Consider the following 23056-nt stretch of genomic DNA (forward strand, 5'->3'; position numbering starts at 1 on the left):
GCCCCATCGGTTCAGCCAGGGACAGTCGTGTCTTTGGGAAGGGGCTGTCACCCTTCAGAGCACGTGGGCTGGCAGGGCTCTGCTGCATAGTGCTTTTCTCTTGGGGTCTGTAGCTGGTGGAGAGGGTTAAGGCATGAATTCTTCCTTGATCGTCAGTGGAGATGAGGAGACGAGGTTGGGGGCATTGCTGCTGCAGAGGCCTCCAATGGGTCCCAGGGTGCTGACAGCTGGTGGGGTTGGTGTGGTGGTGCTGGTGGGCTGGCTCTGCTGCTGCAGCTTCTTCTTGTTCACCTTCCTCTCCTTCGCCCTCCGGTTCTGAAACCAGATTTTCACCTGCAGAAAGGAAAGATGGCAATGAGGAGACGAGGATGGACTCAGGCAAGGATGACAACCTCCAGTCCCCATGGGGCAGGGAGGGCATCCCAAAGCTTGGAAAGGATGTCTGTGGAGCAAGGTGAGGCTTCCTCTGACTGCTCGGGCTACAGCCCTGGCCCTTGCCCACCCCATGTCCACCAGGCTGGGTGTGTGGGGTGCTGAGCACTGACCTGGCGCTCGGTGAGCCCTAGCGCCGCGGCCAGCTCGGCCTTGCGGCGGATGGTGATGTAGCGGCTGTAGTGGAACTCCTTCTCCAGCTCCAGGCGCTGGTGGTCCGTGTACACCACCCGGTACTTGTCTTTTGTCCTGGTCTTGCCTGGCAGAGAGAGCAGAGCAGGGGGTGAGCCAGCAGGGGAAGAAGGGGAGCAGTGGAATGGAAGGAGCATCCCCGAGGGCATGGAGGAGACACACAACCTATAGAGAGCTCATGGCAATGCCCTGGGGACAAGTGGGAGAGTCGGGAGGCTCCTACTGGCTTTAACATCCTTCCTGTTTTGCACCAGAGTGTTTCTTCTTGTTGGGAAGTACCTGGGCTTTGGTGGAATTGCTTGCAGTAAAGCACAGGAGGGGTTCAGAGGTACCCCACAAGATGGACTATAAATCCCGTGTCATGATGCATGGTCTCTGAGAGGAGCAGAGCTGCAGGTCCTGTGGTGAGCTGAGGACAGGCTGCCTGGCAGGGCTAAGGAAAGCCCAGCTCCTTTTCTAGGAAGGACCAAACCAAGGTGCCACCACTTGAACATGCATGATCAAAAGAGGGGAAGGACAGAAAACCCTGCAAGAACCACATTTCTCTGCCACCCTGAGGGTCACTCTCCTTCTCCCTGTACTGAGCTAAGACAGAGGGCAGTGCTTTAGGTACAGTCTTTCAAGATGCACTGGAGAGAGCCCACATGATGCCTAAGCACTCTTGAGGACTGGCTCCATGTACCAGAGATGTTGGGCCGAAGCCAGCCTGAATCTCTCCTTGGTCCCCCAGCTACGGACAGAGCTTGGGGCCATCAGGATCCACATGTCTGTGCACACAGATGCACATCCCACAGGTCTGCAAACAGCACCTGCTGCTTTCTAGCACAAAAATACAGTCAAAGGTAGCCCAGCTGTCTCCTCCTAAGTTCCTTTGTGATTCCACAGGCACGCAGGGTGAGCTGTGGAACTCTGCCTGGGCTGTGGGGGCAGGTGGCACTCTGAGGGAGGACACCCAGGCCTGGCAGTTTGCTGACAAATTCCTGGTGTTTTCCTCTGCAGAAGAACCCATAGGCAGGGAATAAACACAGCTGTGGATATTTGCTTCTCCACCCAAAATGACAAAATCCTGTTCCAGGGAACCGAGAGGGATGATGCCTAGACATTTGTTTGCCTGGCAGATGTGTTTGCCCATCTTCTTCTGAATTTCTGATGCTGAGAGTAGTGCTGCTGTGGGAAGGAGTGGGAGCAAACTCAGAACAGCTCCATGGATTTCCCTGGGGCTGCCCTGGGTGTATCAACATGGACAAGATACGGCACACCACTGCTGCAGATGTGCAGAAAGGGATTTCTAGCCCAGCAACCTACATAACCTTGCTTGCAGCCTGGCTCTGCCAGGAAATGGGATCTTTGTGCCTGCCATCCTGCTCATCTGTTCTCCCTAATGAGTCCTTTGCACATCCACCCATTTAGGCCAAATCAGTTGGACACTGGGCAGTCCCAGCAGTACAATTATATTCTGACACCATCTGAGTGGAAGCAGGAGTTTAGGTAGTGCAAAGGAAAACTGGCCTCTAGACACTCTAATGAGACATCAGAGAACATCTACAGAGCAAATTCCAACCTCCAGGCTGCATATCCGTTTCTCTGCCAGCTCAGTTTTATTTTTGACAGACATTCTCTCCTGCTCTCCCACTGCAAGGAGATGGAGACATTCCTAAGCCACTTCTTATGCTGAAACCTGAATGTGAAAGAGTTCAAGGCAGGATGACCCATGGCCACAGAATACTGCAGGTGGGAGAGGGGCTCCCTTGCAGCATCCCATGGGATGGAAGAAAGCAGCTGGATTTCTACTGAATAAGCAAGAGCCACAAGAATCCAGCTCATGGCATTGACCACTGAGCAAACCAAGAGTGGAAGCATGAGTGGGAGCCAGCAGGGATGGGCATGGAAGGCATCTCAGCCTGCTGGGACTGAATGCTGGCCCTCCCAGGCACACAAGCAGCAGTCACTGAGTTCAATTTAGCCCCAAATTTCCTTGTGTGCTACTGTCTGTGTCCTCCTGCCATTGCTCCTGGTGCTGCTGGCACAGGCTCAGCACAGTGTGAGGGGGTGACGGCTGAGGGTCCCAGCACAGTCCCCAGGAAGCACTGAAGTTCTCCAGTGATCCATGGAAGAGAGAAGGAGCCCAGCAAGGCTGCAACATGACCAGGAACAGAACCAGATTTCCAGCACCAGGGCAGGACTTCAGCCACTAACTCATATTTGAGGGATGTGATGAATTCAGCGAATGTTTCAGAGTGGGGAGCTCAGTTCATCCCAGGGCTGATCAGAAAGCAAACACCTAATCCCTCCTCACCACCATCAGGTCAAACCTGTGCATACCACACAGGGTGACTCTGTGGGTTTAAAAAGGCTAAAAAAGGTTAATTTGATTGAGCAAGGTGCTAGTCGAGTGTCTGAGTGACAGGGCTGAAATGCAGATATTCCATGTGCAAGGGGTGATGGCAGCTTTGCCAGGCTCTTGTCTCCTGCCTGGCACACATCAGCTGTGACAGCTCCAAGCAAAACTGCCCCTGGGAGTCCTGCTGGGCTGGAGTGATGCTGGGGGCACCCAGCCCACGCAGGATCCCACCCTCCCCTCACCCTCCCACAGAGCCCCTGCCCATCCTGGGGGTCACTGCTCCCTCTCACCGGGTTCCCCAGCATCAAAAGAACTCCTGCAGCCCAGCCCAGGGGGGGCCTGTGCTGAATCTGCAAACACAGCAATTCCCAAGAAGTCACAGAATAAACCAGATGCTCTGGTGGAGATTTATGTGAGGTTTAGCAGCTCTGTGAGAAACTGGGCTCCCTCTGGTTGCTCCAGGCTCAGGGGCTCCTGCAAGATTTTTCTTTCTCATAGATTTATCTTTTTTTTTTTTTTTTTCATTTGAAAGCAAAAGCCTCTCTAAAGAGATAATAACTTTAAAATGGTCTTACTCGCAATGTTTTTATTTGAATACCACTGTTTGGAAAAAAGGAACACCTGGAAAGTGAAGGAGTTGACAGATAGAGTAAAAAAAAATAAATTAAAGACTAAAGAAATAAGGCGGTTTGTGAATATCACATATGCCATGAATTTCAGTAGGAATTATTATTTCCTGCTGCAGCTGTAAATAGATCCATCACAGCCTGTTCTTTGTTATTCCTTCTTCATCCCTCATCCTGGATGGAGGCTGGGCTTTGCCTCAGGGCTGGCAGAGCCATCACGGGGTGAGCTGGGCACCAGGTTCAATATCAGATCAATATCATCACTTTCTGCTCAGTATCAGGTAGAAAAAACTCAAAACAGGGGGCTGACGACCAAGCTAGAGATGGAAAGTTATTCACCTCCACTAATTGCTGTTTTCGGATGTTTGCTGAATTCAGGGATGTGCTGTGGGTGATTCACAAGGAAAAGAAAAGGATTTGCAAGAAATACTATTGACAATGAATAATTCAACTACCTTGAATATGAATGCTGGGTTACACTTAACTCTCTCCTGGAGACTTTTTATGGCTCTGTGAAAAGAAAGAGGAAATTCGGGACAAGCCAATCTGGTTCCTCACGGGGAGCCCTCGTGCCTGTGGCCAAACAGAGGGATGGAGCCAAACAGAGGGATGGAACTGCTCCTGCATTTCCAGCCAAGCCTGGCAGGGCTGAAACAGGTTGTCCCATGGCTGGGATAACCTGGAGCTGGGGCTGCTGCCCCAGGAGGGAGCATGCATGGGGTGCAGAGGGGGTGCCAGTGATGTCTCTTAGCACAGTTGTTAGCCCCTTCCGACCCTGCTGTGCATTTACAGCCTCTTGTCCCTGAAAGACCAGGCAAAGGAACTGCTGGGACAGGCAAATGGAGCCATCCATGGGGTCAGTGGGAATGGTTTGGGCTTTGGGATCAAGGCAGGGCCAATGACAGCGTGGGGAGAGGGCATCGTTAGCCCTGTTAATGAGTAACCCAAATAGCACTCACCTGAGCCATGATTAGATAAGGGAATAGCTTTAATGTGCTCTGCAAAGCCCAAGGGACACACTCCCCAGTGTGCACACACACCCACGGGGGATGGAGCCCTGACCCCAGCCTGCAGTCACTGCCCACAGCAGCCCTGCCCCAGGACAGGGATGCCAGGGCTCAGCATCAGGAGCCTGGCAGGGGAAGGGAAAAGCAAAGTGGATCCTGTGCCCACCATCCCAAGCTCTCTGCCCTCATAGCCATAGTGGAGGCTGCCAGGAAGGGGATATTTCACCATCCCCAGTCCTGGCCTGCCCAAAGGATGGCTTTGAGTAAAAAACTGTGCCCCAAACCCTGACAGACTGAGAATATGGGCACTGTGACTGGTGCTGAGCAGCTCTAAGAACAGCTGGGAAGGGGCTGGTTCAAACTGGGGGGGGAAGAGACTGTGGGGTGGCAGTGGCACGGTGTGTGGAGGTGCAGCAGAAGCTGGCATGCTGTGAGGGGATCAGCCCAGCTCCAAAGGGAGGATCCCCAGCTGTGGGACACATTTCTCAGAGGCACAGCAGGAGCAGCACAGCTGCCAGCAGCCAGGAGCATAAACTGCAGCACTTTTAGAAAAGTCTCAATTTCACAGGTCAAAGCAGCTCAAAATTACCACAACCACGAACTCTGGCTCTGTGGGAAGCTGCTGTACAGCCCTCAGGGCTCTGGTCAGGGAAGCTGGGGTATGGCAGCCCCAACCCACTGGCTGGATCCTCTGAGATGAGAACCCACAGTAGCAACAGCTGGCACCCCACAGCAGAGATCTCCAAGGCCTGGGGACACAGTGGATGTTGCTCTGCAGAGGAGGTGCTGGCAGGGGCATGGAGGCATTGCTGCCAGGCTGCCTCAGCAGCTGTCATGCCTTGCTCTGTGCTGGCTCCTTGTGCTCCCAGAGCCATCCTGCCTGATCCCAGAGCCTGCCTGATCCATCCTGACTGACCCCAGAGCCTGCCTGATCCCATCTTCCTGGCTGTGGCTCTGGCCTCAATTGGCTTCATCTGTCCAGCCTTGTCTGCCCATTTGTCTGCACTGGGGGCCTGCTGCCACACTGTCTGATGGCATTGCAATATTATAATGCTGAGAAGCATCAGGTGTAAAAGTTCTGTCACCATGAAGCACCTGGGAAAGAACTGGTCCATACCAGAGGTAAAGTGCAGCAAACAGGACACAAGGCTGTCCACTCCATGATAAAGTTGCTCCATTCTGAATGAGCAGCATCTACTTGCAAAGAGGATAAAATCCTCCCATCCCAGAGGAATCAGTGCTCTGTCAGGATCTGGCATTTCTACCCAGGGAAAGGATCAAGGAAAACTTCTCTCATCCCAAACAGAGCTTAGGTGATGCAACAGCTGGAGAAACTGAGGCACACAGTCCCAGTGTCAGAGCTATGAGATTCCCTGGGTAGCTGAATCCCCAGTCCTCTGCAGCTCCATGGGGGGAAATCCTCTTCACAACCCCACAAAACTGAGGACAGCCAGCAGGGAAATGCCCCATGACAGAAACCCCAGGCCCAGGAAAGGGCTGAGGTCGGCTCCTGGAGCTCAGGACCTTCCAGGCTGGCTGGAGCCACCCCCATCTGGCAGCCAGATGTGCTCCAGCTGCCTGCGTGCAGAGGGGCCGATGCTCCCTCTGCCGAGCAGCGCTGATGGGAGCTGTGCTGCACAGAGCTGTGCTGAGGCTGGGCACACACAGCCCAGCTCATTCCACCATCCCTGAACCCCCAAAAACGGGAACCCCAAAGCCTGCCCTGGTGGCGGCAAGGGCTGAGCCCCTGATGCCCTCCCTGTTCACCCCCTCCCCACACATTTTTTCCCCTTCCTCCCCCTCCAGCTGCCTCTCCAAAACACCCACGCTCCTCTGTGGCCTGGAGGGGGGGATAAACCCGAGCCCCTCACACTCCCTGAGTGCTGGGAACCAGCAGCTCACGGTTTTCACAAGCCTTCCCCTTGCCTTGCATACTTCAACATCCCCAGCTATTTTTCCTGTGCCGCAGGAAGCAGAGCAGTGATGGATGGGCCGGCCAGCCCCGGGAAGGAGCAGAGCCATGTGGCTTGTTTCATCCCGGCCAGGGAGAAACCACCCCCTCTGTAGGACAATCCTCCCCGAGATCCCTGCCTGACATCCCTCCCCTGCCAGAATGCACTGCATTGAGACAACTGCAGGGTGTCAAAAACTGGGTGAGAGGAACCACACATCCTCTCTGTACATATTTAATGTCTCAGTGATGAGGAGGGAGGGAATGCTGCACAAATCCTCACCGAATGGACTCTGCCAAAGCTCACCCATCTCTACTCTAGGTTGGAAAAATGGGCACTTGAGACATCAGGGTTGAGGCAGGGCCCATCTTGGGGTCTGAAGGCCCCTCCAAGGAGCCCAGCAATGCTCCAACACTCAGAGTAGCTCTCTCCATGGTGGTTCACCTCACACAACCTGAATATTTCTTCCTGGTGCCAAAGGCCTCAGAGCAAACTGCAATTCTCCCATGTGCACCAGGTAGCAATAAAACCTGGTTCAGCTGGGAATGGTGAGCACTGGAAACATTTCACTTGCCAAACAGCTTTCTGCTCTCCTGCTCACTGAGGATCAAGCTCTGTGCTCCCAATAAAGCTTTGCTCTAAGTGTGAGTGTGTGGGAATGCATGCCCAGGGGTTGTAGCAGAGCTCGAGGCAGAGCTTGGTGCACGGCACAGTCAGGCAGGGCAGCCCTGCTTCCAGGAAAAGGCAGAAACACCGGGTCAAAGAGCTGGATTTGGAGAGTGCAAACCAGTGCACAGGAGCACAGCCTGGCCCTGGCTGGGCTTTGCACAGCCAGCACGGTGGGACAGGGAGAGAGCTGCACCCACATCCACACCCACTGGTGAGGACACCCCTCCTGCAAGCCCCATCCTCCTCCCAGGATGTGCAAACCCCAAGGAGATGAAGAGCAATGCCTGGTGTTTGCAGTGAGCTGGTGATTCCCCATCACACCCCCATGTTCCTGGACATGGACAGCACAACCAGAAACCCTTCATCCCCAGGGGCGGCAGCATGAAGCTGGGCGTTGGGGCAAGTCTTTCCCAGCCCTGCAGTGACTGGATCCTTTCTTTTGGCAACTGGCAAATTCCTTCAGTTGTTGCCATGTTTTATGAGGCCGAGCTGAGTGCCAGGCTGGCTCCTGAGCTGGGTCAAAGAGCAGAGCAGCTCTGGGTGGCACACGGGCTGCTGGCACACGTGGGCTGAGCACAGCCCCATCCACAACCTCACCTCACCTCACTCCAGCCTGATCCAGCTCATCCCAGCCTCCCTCCTGGCTGCATGTGGCTCATCTGCAGCAGGAAGAGCAGGACAGCAAGGCACTGGGGGTCCCATATGGACACCAGGGTTCCTCTCCCCCTTTGCAGCCCCACAGGGTTTGGCCCATCCTTGCCATGGGGCAGGGAGGGGGAAGGATGCAGCCCCTTATCCAAGGGATCACAAAGCTAACAGGACTGGAGAGGGTGTCCTTGAAAGGTCCCCTATAGGAAACATCTGTCATTGGCCAGAGGTTTAAAGTGTCTCTCTGCTAATCCCGGGGTATTAGCCAGCCAAGCCCATCACGTAGGTACTGCCAGTGCACCAGGGAAGCCCTTTTTGTTCAAGGAAAGTCAATTCTAGGAAAGTTTGAGATGCCTGTACCTTGGCCAGCAGGCTAAGCAGTCAACAAACCCTAGCTGGGGCCAGGAGCAGGTTGTGGGTTAATAATTCAAAGGGAGAAGACTGATGGGGCCTGACACACACCCCGAGTGTGTGTGAACTGCCATGGAGAGAGCTACTCTGGGTGTTGGAGCATTGCTGGGCTCCTTGGAGGGGCCCTCAGACTCCAACATGGGCCCTGCCTCAACCCTGATGTCTCAAGTGCCCATTTTTCCAGCCCAGAGCAGAGATGGGGGAGCTTTGGCAGAGTCCATTCGGCAAGAATTTATGCAGCATTTCCTCCCTCCTCATCACTGAGACATTAAATATGTACAGAGAGGATGTGTGGCTCCTCTCACCCCGTAAAGGAGAGGGTCTCACAGGGAATGAGCATGGCCTAAAGAGAGGCTCCCCATGCAGGGACTGACCAGGGAAGTGCACTGTCCTCCAGCCAGCACCATCATCCCACAACATGCCAAGCACAGCATGAACCCCAGCAGCCCAGGGGAAACGTTTCTGTCTCATTACTGGGAGTTGAACTCTTTCCCCCAGTGTTCATGGGCCCCACTAGGAAAATAAACAGAGCTGGAAAACTGACCTAGAAATAATAAAACTGAGATGGGAAACTGCACACCCAGCAAATCACCACATGCTCAAAGCGTCACTGCTTGCTCTCCATCACCCCAAAACCTGTGTGGGCACCATGGGCATTGGTACCACACAAAGCCCTGAGCACATTTGCCTCTGCAAGGGATTCTCCAATTGCACTTTCACTTGCAATATTTAGCACTGCAGCCCCTGCTCAATTAGTGACCTAAAAGACAGACCTGAGGCAGTATCTGGGGATTTGCATGACTAACAAGCAGAGGGTGAATTTCAAAGTTCAGCCAGCTCCACTTCCAGCCACCTTCCTGAGCTTTTTATAAACCCTGGGTGCAATTCACAGGGAAGTTTGCAAATAATTGTGAATAAGGAGGAAGCACGCTGCTCTGACATGCTGCTAGTGAAGATTTTATGAGCAGAAAAGGAGGTGACATGGGAGAGAGAAATGAGGCCTGAGGACATCTCCCAGCTCAGTTCCCTGTAACTCCCAATTCCTGGTGACTGGGGTTTAATCCCTTCTGCTGCTGCTGGGTTATCTCAGCTCAGCTGCAGCATGAATGTAGCAACAGGTACAGAAAATCACCCCCCTGTAAAGCCTGACTCTGCAGTGAGTCACTGGGAGATTTCTCATTGATTTTTCTCAAGCTGTGGATCATATTTGCAGAAGTGCCTGACACACTCATATTCCCTGCACAACATTTTATTTTGCTACCACACAGCTCTTCCCCAAAAGCTTTCAAACTATGGCCAGAAGCTGTTCATAGGAGCCAAGACAGAAAGGGAACATTAATTTACAAGCCTCTGAAGTATTATGATTTATAGCATTCACAATGAAACTGTTGATATTTATAGCAAAAAAAAACCTCCATGTATTCATTTCCTATTCCCACTGTGGTGAGATGAGGAGTTTATCAATCCATACTGATCAAAGTCCAGTTCATTGATTTCAATAAAATGATTCATCTAAGAACTTCACCCTTATCTATGTCAAACCCATCTCTGCCCTACTCTCTTTCAAGCTTAATGAAGACTTTTATTTAAAGGGCAGCACTGGAAAGCACCAACTGCATCCCACCATCTCCCAGCTCATGATCCCACCACCACCAAACCCTGCAGCAGCATTGGGCTTGGACCCAGCAGAGGTGCAAGGACAGGTCCTCAGTCTGTGGGTGACTTAGAAAAGGAGCTTAGAAAAGGGCATCCAATGCAAAGGAAAGCACCCCAAGAAAGATCCTTTCACCCCTGTATTTCTGTGGTGGGGCTGGGGCAGCTCCTCTGTGTGTGAGAGGAACAAGGCTGGCTTATTTGTTCCTTTGTATGTATTTGATCTAAGAGATACAAACTAAGCAACTAATGATATTTTTCCAGAATTCAATCAGCTCAATTGTTGTCTAACTCAATCAGAGGCACTTTCAAGCTCCTGCTTTATCTTGGCCCCACTGCTGGGTGTAAACCCATGGCCTTGATCCAGAGGAGAGGTGTACTGATGGCTTTCCTTCCCCATTCATTTTCCCTCCCACCTCTCTTCTCAGAAACCAAGATGTTCAGACCTACAAAACCTGCAGAAGTGACAATGTTCCTGCTGCAGGGGAGGGCTGCACATCACATTTCCCTTTCCACCCTGGGCAGAGGGAAGCCCTCAGCCCTGGCATGCCTGTGGGTCTCCATCCCCGCATCTGGGGGAAGCATTTTTCCTAAATGGTTACATTCAGTGCTTAAAATGGGACAGGAAATACCAGCCTGCCTCTCCCTCCTCTTTCCAGACTGGGGCTGGGTTTTTTTCCATTTATCTGGATGTTCTGCCTGCTCCACTGCACACCGGTCCCCATCCCTGCCACACAGATTCTGGGAATATGAGTGGGTATTTTCCACTCTGTAAGACCCCAGGCACCTCTGCAGAAGGCCCTTAGATGGTCCTTGGCCTCTGAGAATAATGCAGAGCCAAAAACAAGCCAAAAACTGGAGGCACTTTGCAAACAGGGAGCCCAGGCCCTGATTCCAGGGATCTGGGGCAGCAGTAACTCAAAGCAAACTTGCCCTTGTGAGAGATGCCCACAACCACTCCTGCAATGAGCTGGCCCCAGCAGTGCTCTGAGGAGCTCATGGCCAGCACAGCAGAGGGAGAGGGGTGGCAGGTTCAGGCAAGCCCCATGGGTCCTGCTGGGAAGGGTCCAGGCTGGGAAGATGAAAGGGTGAGGGTAGGTCAGGACAAAGGGCCCGCACCTCACCTCACTGCCAAAGGAGCCGGCCACCATCTCCATGACAAAGAGAAGTCCTTGTCAATTTGGGCTGGCCCCAAGGGGGACCTGCCCACCGCCTTTGAAGTGGGCAGCAGGGCAGGGAGGGGGCTGGGGTCACCCAGACGCTTCCCCCCAGGTCAGGAGTTCAGCGGGGACAGGACCCTGGGGACAGCATGACCACTCTGTGCCCAGCCAGAGGTAATCACAGGAACCTTTCCTGCAGGGCTGGGCACCCTCTGCCCCGTGCACCTGCAGCAGCCACAGCCACCCTCCATGTGGCACTGTCCCCAGAACACACACAGTGCCCCGGAACACACACCATGCACCATCCTCACAGCACCCTGCACACACACACTGAGTAGTGTCACCTCCCTCAGACACACCTAGGGGCACTGCCTGCTCATGGTGCCCTGCACACTCACACAGAGCCGGCAGCACTACACTGAATCCACCTCTCACACACACAGAGCAAGGACATACACACAGCTCCTTCCCTGCACACACTCAGAGCTTTGAGCACCTTGCACACCCACCACACACAGCCTCTCACACGGCCAGCTTACACTCCCTTGGACACCCACCATACACAGCCTCTCACACTCCCTTGCACACCCATCACACACAGCCAGCTCACACTTCCATGTACAACCACAGCCCCCCGCTCTCACCCTTTCACTTTTGAGACCCCCCAATCCAACACTACCCAGGGTTCTGGGGGTCTCTGGCTCTGCCCATCCTACCCAGTGGCCACAGGCAATGGCACCAGTTGGCGAAAATTACTTTCCAGCCATGAAAACCCAGCTGCAGTGTGGAAGGACAGCACCCTCCCTGTCCATCCTCAGCCCCTGCCGCCTCAGAGCTCCCTGCTCCTTGCGGACTGTGTGTAGTGCCAAGGGCAGGCCAAGCTCGCTGTCCCTCTGGCAGTCCCCATAGAGCAGGATCCAGCCCCGCAGGACCCAGAGGGATCCCCTGCCCTGGGCACGGTGCCGGGCCGGGCTTTCCTTACCGTTGTTGCTGGTGCTGGGAATGCTGCGCCTCATCCACTCGTACGGGGTGCGTCTCTGGCCATTGGGGGACAGCTGAGGCACCGAGCTGCTGATGGGTGGGGGCAGGAGTCCAGAGCCCGGAGGCTGAATGGGATTAAAATCTGGGGGGCTGAATCCGAACTGGCCGGGGCTGGCGGTGGAAGGGGCCGCGGCGGTGCCGTAGGAATGCCAGTCCTCCTTGGCAGGGGTGTAGGGCGAGGCCCAGGCCGCCGCGGGCTGCCCGTGGTGCAGCTCGCTGTTAATGCCCGGCACATGGTGGTAGCTGGCGAAGTCCGAGTACTGCGGCGGGCCCGGCACGTAGTTCTGGGGGTTGAGGTTGAGGCCGGGGTGCCGGACGGGGCTGGGATACATGTTGGTGTCCTTATCCACAAGATATCCCACGTACATCTTCGCGGGCCGGCCCCGCGCTCATGCTGCGCCGCCGAGCCGCTGTGCGGCCGCCCGGGTTCGGCGGGAGGCGGCCGCCCCTCCTTCGGCAGCGCTCACCTGGGCGCCTTGGGGAGCTGTCCTGGGGCCAGGCACCTCCCTGCCCACGGGCTTTTATTGGGCCCAACCTCTCGCAGCATTTGCATTGAAAGGCAGGTTTGCATTTCAAAGTGCAGAAACCCCAGCGGGTGAGGGGGACGAGTTCAAGCTTCCCACTCGGGCTGCAAGGAGGATGAGGTAGGGAGTGACCCCGGAGGATCCCCCAGCCCCTCTGTCACCACCCCACAACCGTGCCCATGCCACAGGACGCAGTCCTCTCTAGTAGATAGCTTTGGGGGCTTTAGAGTGCCACAAGAGTCTCATAAGGAGGCCCCAAGGGACCCCACCACCATCCATACCCCAGGAACAGGATGCCTTGGGATTAAAAGCTGGCTGCACGAGGGGACAAGCTGGCTCGTGTCACCTGCCCTGTCCCTACATTGGAGGACACCAAGTTCTTGCTCTGAATGAAAATTTCCTGTGCCCAGCAGCAGCATCTCTCTCTTTGGAAAAGAGGGGCTGGTGGAGGGTCTGGGTCTGCATTTCCTTCACCTCAGGGCAAGCCACCCCTCCAATCCTGAGAGCAAAGCTCAGCCCAGACTCAGGGAGCAGGACAGATGGGCAGACTCTGTGTGCAGGGAGAATGGACACCCTGGCCACTGCTGGGAGTACCTGGGCTGACACATCTCCAAGGGGCTCGCGGCCCTGCAGAGCTCCTCTTTGCAGCAAGAGGAGCTGCCCACCTGCTTTCTCTCCTAAGAAAGCAAAACCATACCCATATGCTGCTGATAGGGAAAATCAAGCAGAAAGGGGACACCTGTGAAGCTCTGTCTGCCTGCAAGGTGGGAGGTGCCAGCCACAAACACCCAAGCAGAGATCACCCACTCGTCACCTGTCAGGCCAGACCCACCTGCACCCCAGAGACCCTTGGGTGACACACTGTCCAGAAACCCTCACCACAGGAACCTCGGCAGCCAGGACCCTCGGCCCCGCTGCTGTCCCCCTCCCTGCCAGTGTCACACTCCAGCTGCACTGGCCACCACTGCAGCCACAGCTGTCATTTACAGGCTGTTTTTTTCTCCTCAGTCAGAAGCAGAGTCTACAGAGGTTTCAAGAGTGTGTTTTGCCTCTTCCTCTCTGTGTCAGTCCCAAGAACCTTATCCCATTGGTCTAGCCCCAGTTCTACCTGAAACTGGGTGCACATATTCCCCTGTGCTACATCCACTTCCTGTAAGGGTGGGTGCCAGGATGAGATGGAGGGGATAAAGGTAGAGGAGGTGAGGGGTCTGGTTTATGAGGACAGAGAAGGGTAAACACCCAGCAATGGCAAATCACCCCCAGAGCTGGCATCATTTGGGTTCTGCCTCCCCAAACCTGGCGTGGCTGGAGGCACCAGGAGAGGTGAGCACTTTGCAGCATCCCAGGGTCCCCAACCCCTTGCTCAGCCTTGTCCCAGGTCCCTCCCTCGTGACAAAGGTGGCTGTCATGACCGTCCCACCCAGTGATGATCTTAGCTCAGCATTCAGCTCACATTGCTTGATGTGCCATATAACCCCATCTATCCCGGATTTTCCCCAAGATCTCAGGACAGCCATGGCTCTGTGCAAACTAGAGAGTCAAGGCCACCCTACCCCTCCTCTTCCTCCCATCAGCAAAGATGCTCAGGAAGTGGGGGAAAAAAAGAAGAAAATTCCCCCTGAGCAGATGGTGGGAAGCACAGAGGAGCACAGGTGGCTCTTGGGTCCCACCCCAGGGATGGCTGAGTTTTGGGGACTGGGATTCTTCCTGCCCCTGGCTGTCTCCTAAAGGCAGGGACAGGGAGCCCAGGCCCCCCTTGCCTTTTCCCAGTCTGTGGGGCCAATGCCAAAGGCTCAGGCAGCTGCTGGGCATGGGGGGCTCAGGGGTCTGGGGCAACAACCCACATCTGCATCCTCCCCAGGGGAGCAGGTTGGGCAGGGCACAGCATGGCCAGGTGCCCACTGACAGCTGGGCATGACCTCCCTCAGTGTGGGCAAAGGGGAGGACAATTAGGCCATAAAGATCCACCAACAGTAACTTCCCTCTTCTTCCTGTCTTTGACCCATTTACCACTGGTGGTGAAGTTCATGCTGGGGAGGAGCTGGATGAGGAGCCCTTCGTGGGCTCCCCAAGGAGCATCTCAGCTGCTCAGCTGGGGCTGAAGGGGGCTGAGGGGGACCCTCAGTGCCTCGGGGTGCCACCTGCACTGGGGTCCCATGGGAGAGCAGATGAGGAACTGACAGAGCCCCTGGGGGTCCCCAGCTGGGTGGGAGCAGGTGGCAGTACCCCCTCCATCCATCCTAGAGACCCCCAGAAATGCACCCAACCTGGGGACCACCCCTAGTCCTGCAGACCGGGTGTTCCTGGTAGAAACCAGGCAGGTGAAGTGGAGAGGGAGAGCAGTCAGGGCTCCCTGGCTGCTCCCTGGGGCTCGGCGCTGCTATCCGTGATCGAGTGATGCCATCTCCTGGAAGGAGGAGGGCCGGGAGGTCCCTGGGGCCAGGCTGCACGCAGCTGTCCCAGATGGAGCAGGGACACCATCCCATCAGCTCCTGCTCCCTTGGAGGTGGCACTCAGTATGGGAAACCAAGTCCTGCCTTGTCCCCCAGCTTGCTCTGAACCCCACCACGGTTTCTGCAGGAGTGGGAGATGCCCACAGAGAGCCAAGCAGATGTCTCTCCTTGGTCCACTTTTCTCCCACAGCCTTTTCCTCCACCACCTCCCCTCCTGCTGCTATTCAATACTCCAGCTCCTATTGCTCTCAAAGGCAAATCTGCAGCTTCAGACCAGCATATCCCAGACCTGCATGGCCCCACTCCCATCCCAGTCCAGCCAGGACCTTTCAGTCATTCCCTAGCTCCTGAATGCCCCAAGAGTGACCCCTCCTTTCTGGCAATGGAGACATCAGTGCAACCCTCTCACAGAGGACAACCCCTGCCTCATCTCCCTCAGCCCCACTGCAGACTCGTGTGTGGCCTTTGGTTCTCCCCAGATGCCTGAACTGCCCCTGTGCTGTCACTTGTGTCCCCATGCTGAGGAGGGTCTGCAGAGCTGGTCCCCAGGGAGAGGAACCAGGATAGCCTGGTAGTGGATGTGCCAGCACTGCTGCCACACAGCTCCCCTCTCCCCATCCAGTGATCCTCTTTGGGATCTGGATCAGCTTTCTTGGCCAATGCAAATGCCACAAACTGAGTGCTCTGAAGAGGGCACTGGGGACAGGGACACTGCTGGCAGCCCTCATCACTCCCCAGCCCGTGTGGGCCCTGCTCTCAGTGGGTTGGGGGTGTGATTCCCCCTGCTCTGGTGGGGAGCACCCTGCTTTCCCTCCTTGGCTGTGTTTCGGGCACGGGGTAAGCAGAGGGTTAACGATTCCCACGTTAAGTGGCTGCAGATGTGTGGGAAAGTCTGGGGCGAGCGGAGGCACCGCTATTAGTATTCACCCAGGAGCTGCCGCTGCCTCCCGGGGCTCTGCCGAGCACATTTCATACCAAGGTTCGTGCTGGGGGTGAGGAGGAGTGCGTGGGACGGGGTCGGAATGGCCCCGAGGTGGGGAAAGGCAGCGGGATAACATCGTCCTCTGGCTGCTGCCTCCCCCAAGTGCCCCAGGAGTGTAGGGAAGGGGCCAGCCCCATAAGGACACAGCACCATCCATGTGTACAGCACAGAGTTACTTCCTGGCACCACTGGCACCCTGTGGTGTCCATAGCCAGGGTTTCCAGTGCTGCAGGAATGTTCCCAGTGGTAGGGAATGCTGCAGGATAGTCCCCAGGATGCTCCCCATCATGTTATGGGCGTACACTCACTTTGGAAGAAGCCCAAAGTCTGCCTCCCCTTCCTCCCTGGGCATTGGTGTCACCCACCCAGTCCCAGCAGGACCACACACACAGCGTACAGGCTCCTCTGAACACCAGGGCACAGCTTTAGAGATTCTGGATGAATCCCCAGTGCAGCTCCCTGCAGGAGCTGGATGCAGCCAGGAGCATGTGCTGGCAGCTGCCATGCCAGATGTGCTGCCCAGATGTGAGGCTGTGCTCCCTGGCACCCACCACTCCTCTCTTGTGGTCTGCGGCTTGACACCACTTCAGAGCAATGCTGGAATTCCTGGGCTGACTTGGAATTGATAGAGCCTCTGAAAAACTGAAGCTGGAGCTAATCTGGCCCTCATCAAACCTTCAGAGAAGTGGGGTAGGCCAACATCTGCTGCTCCTGTACCTGCCTGTCACCAGCTGGTGCACGGTACCTGCTGCTGGCTCCAACAATGGTTTCCACCATTGTCTTGGGTACCTGGTCTCTCTCCTTTATACCAGGATTGGGATGTGGGCTTTTCTCTGGGTCCCAGCTCTGCCTGGGATGGGGCAGGAGTCTGGAGAGCTGCTTTGATCCACATGATGCCAGAGCAGACCCTGGAATGTCCTGTCTCAGTGGCTGGTTTCCCTACCAGAGATGCTGCACTACATGACCCCAAGCCCCCATTATCACTTAACAATACTCACTGAAGCTGGAAATCTCAGCTGAGAGGGGTCTGGCATCCCACACCACAGCTGTCCCAGCCCCAGGGGGACCACTGGGTCCTGCAGCACCACGAAGCACCAAAAATAGAGGTGAGCAGTGAAGGGCTGATGAGGCCAAAGCAGCAGAGCTGCTGCCCTCCACCCACACACTTGCACAGACGAGTTCCTCTGGCTTTGGTGCTTCCTCTGAGCTGGCCTTTCCCAGGAGCTGCCATAACCCCAGCGTGCTGTTCCTAAACAAAGTGTGCGGCTGTGGCTGCTCCCTGGGGATGCTCAGAGTGCGCTGACGTGTGCTTGCCGGGATGCTTTGGGCTCCCCAGGGCTGTCTCAGCATCCCCAAACAATGAATCCTGCCCTTTGCAGACTGGGAGGTTTTGTTTGTCAGATTCTTCCTGGTCCCAGGCTGGAGTGGGTATTGGGGCCATCTGTTTGCAAAGGACAGAAGGGGAAATATGTCCCACTTCATGCTCAGGATGCTCTGCCCTCAAGCATGGTCTGCGTCAGCTTTTCCACCCCCTGCTCATCCCAGGTAGCCCATCCCCAGTGCAAGGGGCCCAGCAGGATTGCACCAGGGGGTTTCTCCCTTTCCCACTCTGCCTGGAGCAGTCACGTCCTCAGAGCAGGGACACTGCCAGGAAATTACTCTGCTGAACAATTCCCAGCAGCCCTTAGGTCCCCATCCATGGATCCTTTTTGTCCCTTGGGAGAAGCCCTGGGAAGAGCCATGTGCACAGCATGTCCCCTCTGCCTCCTGCTCCCCACACGAGCTGCTCTCAGGCTCACTGGCTCCATTTCTGCACAGGGGGGTGACAGGGCCACTGACACAGGGCCACCACCAGGTCTGGAGCTGGGGGAATCCATCCAAGCCAGGCCTGCATCCCTCCTGCAGCTGTCCTGCTGCCAGGCACAGAGGTGGCACTCCAGCCCCGTGCCATGAGTGGCACACAGGGATAACCTGGGTGCTGCAGCCTGGCTCTCCTCAGCCTCCACAGCTGCACAGAATGAGCACCTCCCCTCTGGTTTTCCATAGATACAAAGAAAACATGGAGATAATGTGAGATAAGCAGCAAATCTCTTGGGCTGGCCCAGCCAGGGAATCATTCCCTGTGGAATTGTGTAGGCATTTACTAGCTTGGCAGGAGGGAATGAGTCTGCCTTGCAAAAAAGGCAGAAACACAGATTTCAGCAGTGTTGTCATTATGGAGAGGGCTTTTTAATTCTTAAAAAGGAAAATTAAAGAAAGATGGGCAGGTATATTTTCAGGATAGCCAGTGCAGTTTTGCACTATTTCTTGTTTGGATCAGAGAGAAACAGAGAATGGTTAAGGTCTGTAAGATCATAGATTCCAACCCACCACTGCCATCTTCACCACTAAACCATGTCCCCAATGCCACATCTTTTTTAACAGTTCCAGGGATGGTGATTCCACCACTTCCCTTTGCAGCCTGTTCCAATGCCTGACCACCCTTTAGCATCCAAAAGATGAAAATGGTGGCAAAAGCTGATGGATCAAAGGGCAGTTTTCATCCTGTCCCTTGTTACAGTGCTAAAACAAATTGAAAAAAAAATCCCGTCTGAACACATGATAATGTTCTGCCTACTGAAAGTTTCTCAGAAACTTGATTTGAACTTTTTAAGATGCTGGGAGGATTTATAGCTGGTTCATCACCTGGATTCCATCCCCCCAGGGCAGTAGGGGTGTAGGACATCTGAGATGATGGCATGGCTGAGGTGATCACTCCTGCCACCTCTCCAGCTCTCTGCCCAACAGCCCCAAATCCCCAGCCAAACCCACCCTCTGCTGCAGCATCAGTTGCAGAAGACCTTTTATCCCCCTTTCCAAAAAAGAAGAAGAGTTGCAAGGGTGTGTTGGTGGCCCACAAGGGGCAGTGGCCAGTCGGGGTCAGGGCCCAGGAGCTGCAGGGTCAGCAGAGCCCAGCACAGGGAGGATCTGGGGGAGCACACGGAGTCAGTTCACTGCAGGCCTTCTTTAATAAAAACATGAGTCAGCTGCTGGCGTGGGCAGTGGATTTTCTAAACATCCCCTCATATCCTGAGAAAGGGAAAAAAAAAAAAAAAAAGAAAACGGGAGGGGGGGCTTGAGGGGAAAAAAAGAGAAAGAAAATAAAAGAAAAAGAAAACAGGGGAAAAGGCCAGAATTGAAAGCAGACACAGGGAGAGAGCAGCTCCTTCCCTGCGGTTTAAGGAGGCGATAGTCGGGCTGCTCCGGGCTCCTTTTGTTCCTTCTTAGCCGGGCCCTCAGCGCTCGCCCCATCGCAGCCTGCAGCACAGCACCCCTCTCCTTGCAGCCACTTTGGCTTCTCCGCCTTTTAACTTTTTTTTTTTTTTTTCACCCATCACCCTCGTCCGGCGGGCGTTAATCGCGAGTTGCGCTCCGCAAAGGGTCCCCACAGAGGGTGGAGGGAGGAAGTCGGAGGAGCTCCGCTCCTCATTGGCGAAGCAGCCTCCCCCCTTCTCCTCCTCCCGAGGTCTCTTTTATTTATACACGCACGCACACACGCGTGCACATCCTCGGCCCCGGCTCCGAGCAGGCAGAGCCCCCTCCCAGCTGGGCCGGGGGCTGCTCAGGGCGCTGTGAGATGCACTAGAGCAGCAGAGCAGGGGCTTGGCTGCAGCCCAGCCTTGGCACAGCCTTGCCTCTCCTTTTGATTTTATTTTATTTTTTTTTTTCACTCCCCTCCTCCCTTCCACTTCATTTCTTTCTTTCCCTCTCTTTCGCCTTTAAGTGGAGAAGCCTTGCCAGCTGGGCAGGCTGGGAGGGCAGGGACAGCCTCAGCAGGCAGCAGATAGAGAGAGTTTGGAGGAGGAGAAGGAGGAATTTTGGAGCCTTCCCTTGGGACGTGCAGCACTCGGCTGGAGGGACCCTGCTCAAGGTAAGCTCTCGTGTCGCCCACCCGGGGCTGACTCGCCTTCTCTGCCTCCCCAGATGGGACACGCCGTGCTGGAGCTGGTACAGCCCCGAAGGAGCCTGTCCTCCTGTCCCTGAGCCAGCCCGGCTGCTGGGAAGGGGCTTTGCTTCCCTCCAAGGGGCTGGCAGCCCAAAACACCCACCAGGCTCTGGGGAGATGGTGTGTGCTGGGAAACAGCTGAATTCTGCGGCATCCCATGGGAAAGAACATGGCATTAACTCTCACTGGGTCCTGGATTGGGACAGCTGAGAGGAGCAGGGGGATGCTGTGGCTGTGGGACAGGGAGCAGGGACCTCACTGCAGCAGGAGTGGGGCCCAGGTGATCTCTGCTTCTCCCTGGATCAGGGGCTTGCCCTGGCTGGTGGGAGGGCTGGAGGGTGCACGGGGAAGAGGCTGCTCGCCATGCCAGTGAGATATCCTCCAGAGTGTGAGTGCAGAGCAGTGTCACCCCACTGCCAGCCTGGCCAGACACACCCATGGCCATCCCTGACTGCAGGCTGCTCCAGGGACCCTGTCACCTCTGTTGTGGGCTATGGGGAGGGACATCTGCCAGCCCTGCCCAGGGTCTGTCCCTGGGAATGCTGTGCACTGGAGAGGGCAGAGCTTGGTAAAACCCTACTAGGCAGGGATACGGGCAATTACTTTGCTGTCCTGAAAGCACAAGAGCTGAGGGCCTCCAACAGGAGTGAGGCTCTGACTGCCTAGGGACAGGGGTGAGCATGACCTGCAGGGCTTTGGTGCTCACAGTGGGCTCAGAGCATCCAGCTCCTGCACTCACCTGCCAACTGGGAGTCATGCAAACAAGATTTGTTGTGGACAGGGATGTTGTGCTTCTCCATCCTGGTCCCAGAGCAAATGGGGTTTATGCTAAAGCATGGGCAAATAGCTTAAAGTAGTTGGTCTGGTGTGCAAACCCTGTGCTGGCAGAGGCTTGGCATTCCCAAATCTTTTCAGGTCTCCCATTGATGACAAGGATTAGCAATGTTGAGACCCAGTGCTTCCCAGAGGGCATGGAGGGGTGGCTGAGAGGTCATTTTCCCCTAAGTACCCTGCAGGACAAGATACTTGTTCTCCCATGCTCTTGGGAAGGAGTGAGATTCATGTGGTCACTGTGATCTGGTGTCAAGGACGTGGCCAGGCTGGCTTGCGGGGGGAGCTGCCAGGCAGCTACCCTGGTTGGCAGCCCTGACATGAGGCTTGGAGTCACTCCTTGACAGGGATGTCACCCAAGCTTGGGTGTGCTCTGGCTGTTGTGGCAGCCACCAGCCCTGGGCAGTGTCCCTGAGCCCAGGAAACACCCCTGAATCAGTCAGTGCATCAGGAGGGATCAGTGTTTGAGGCAAGTACCAAGTCACAGCAACCCAACTGCAGCATGCACAGGGCTCTTCTCTCTTCCTAAAGCTGCTGTCCCTTCCTCCAGCTCAGGAGCACGGAGGCAGAGCAGGCCAGGAGACAACAGCCACCCAACTCCCTGTCCCTGGATCCCCCCTTGCACCCCTGCCCAGGACTGGCAGTGTGGGGTGCCATGGTCAGTGTGCAGCAAGCATGGCCAGCTGCAGTAGTGCAGGCTGGGAGAAGTTAGCCATGGCTCATGGTCCAGTCCTGGGCACATCTTGTGGTGTGCTGCAGGGCTCTGGCCTGGGCTTGGTCCTCTGCAATCCCTGCGTGAACCACCTGGTTGGTGGCTGAGCACACATTCTCACCCTGGGGTGACACCAAGCTGGGTGTGCATGGCAGTGTGGGAGGATCCCAGGAGCTCCAGCAGAGCCCAGAACCAGCCAGAGTGGCTGTAGGGGACACAAACCAGGCTGCAGCAGGGTGCCAGGAAAGCCAAGCTGTTCCTGAGGGATGTGCTGGAAGATGCATGGCTGGAGGCAGCTCAGAGAGACGGGGAGGCAAGAGGGAGCAGCTCCTCCCCAGCTCCAGGTGCTTCAGCAAGGACAGACATGGAGTGGATGGGCTCAGGGACAGCAGTGAGGATGATGAGAAGTCCAGAAGAAGCTGCTAAGGGCTGGGAGAGGGGTTGCTGTGGCTCGTTGGTCACTGGGTGTTGTGCGAAGGTGACACACAGTCTTCATGCACAGGAGAAGTTATCACAGAGGGAAAAGAGCTTTTAGGGGAAATATCTGTAGGCTTAAAGACAGAGGGCTGAGTTCCTTCAGCCTCACAAGTCTCAAAGCACACGTCAGGGAAAGCTTTGGCTGGGAAGAATGGGCACAGGACAATGACCCCATGATCTCTTTCAGCCTCAGTTTTGATGGGTTTGGGAGAGGATTTCCAAGGCATTCAGAACAACACCCTCAGGCAGAGGAGAGCACTGAGCCTGTCTGCAGGAGCACAGCAAGACAGGATTGTCTCAGTGAGCACCAGAGGAAAGCTGAGATTGGGAAATACTCTCCAGCTGTGGGAGTGATGCCATGCAAAAAGAGACCATGGTGGCTGGATGTGGCTTTGGCCAAATGTCCATCTGCTGCCAGAGGCTCCAGGCAGGGACTTCTCTGCCTGGTCCTGAAGGTTCCTTGGTGTGTGATGGGAAGTGGGATGGGGTTGCAGTGCTGTCCAGAGTGTGTGATGGGACATGGGATGGGGTTGCAGTGCTGCTCACAGTGTCAGGCTCCAGCAAAGCCCCTTCCTGGGATGTGGTGGCAGAGGTCAGGGAGCAGAGGGGCCGTGCTGAGCCCCAGGGGAGCCCTGGCAGCTGGGGCTGCCTTTGACCCAGAGCTGGAAGGAGCTGGGACCATGTGGGCTTGGCTGGGTCTGTCCTATCCCTGCAAGGCAGGATTGGAGCTGATCCCTTCGTGGAGTTTGTTTGTTTGTACTTTAACCAAGGGAAAGAAATCCCCTGGAGAGGAGCTGCAGGGGGAGGGTGCAGGCTGGGCATTGTTTCCTGAGGGGCTGGAGCAGCTCCAGGAGGCTCCTTCCGCTCCGCCAGGCAAATTGGACATAACGAGGCTGGGTTTAGGGGTCGTGCTCCCCCTCCTCCTCCTCCTCCTCCTCTCCCCCATTGCCTAATTAGGGT

General features: G+C 55.6%; 3 protein-coding genes across 3 annotated transcripts in view; 1 reads left to right on the forward strand and 2 right to left on the reverse strand.

The window, feature by feature from the left end:
• Positions 1-12326, reverse strand: part of NDST1 (N-deacetylase and N-sulfotransferase 1) — a 157978-nt gene extending 145652 nt beyond the window's left edge. The window contains exon 1 of the mRNA XM_074551907.1: positions 12315-12326. The gene's annotated coding sequence lies outside the window, so the exon portion shown is untranslated. The remainder of the gene's footprint in view (positions 1-12314) is intronic.
• Positions 37-12500, reverse strand: CDX1 (caudal type homeobox 1). Its single transcript, XM_005483658.2, has 3 exons — positions 12074-12500; positions 546-691; positions 37-333 (listed from the first exon to the last, which is right to left on the reverse strand). The coding sequence occupies exons 1-3, from the start codon at positions 12498-12500 to the stop codon at positions 127-129; spliced, it is 780 nt and encodes a 259-aa protein (XP_005483715.1). The 3' UTR covers positions 37-126.
• Positions 12501-19488: 6988 nt separating this feature from the next.
• PDGFRB (platelet derived growth factor receptor beta) overlaps positions 19489-23056 on the forward strand; it is a 32051-nt gene continuing 28483 nt past the window's right edge. The window contains exon 1 of the mRNA XM_005483657.4: positions 19489-20001. The gene's annotated coding sequence lies outside the window, so the exon portion shown is untranslated. The remainder of the gene's footprint in view (positions 20002-23056) is intronic.

Source organism: Zonotrichia albicollis, chromosome 15 (genome assembly GCF_047830755.1).
Source record: "Zonotrichia albicollis isolate bZonAlb1 chromosome 15, bZonAlb1.hap1, whole genome shotgun sequence".
Taxonomy (NCBI): domain Eukaryota; kingdom Metazoa; phylum Chordata; class Aves; order Passeriformes; family Passerellidae; genus Zonotrichia; species Zonotrichia albicollis.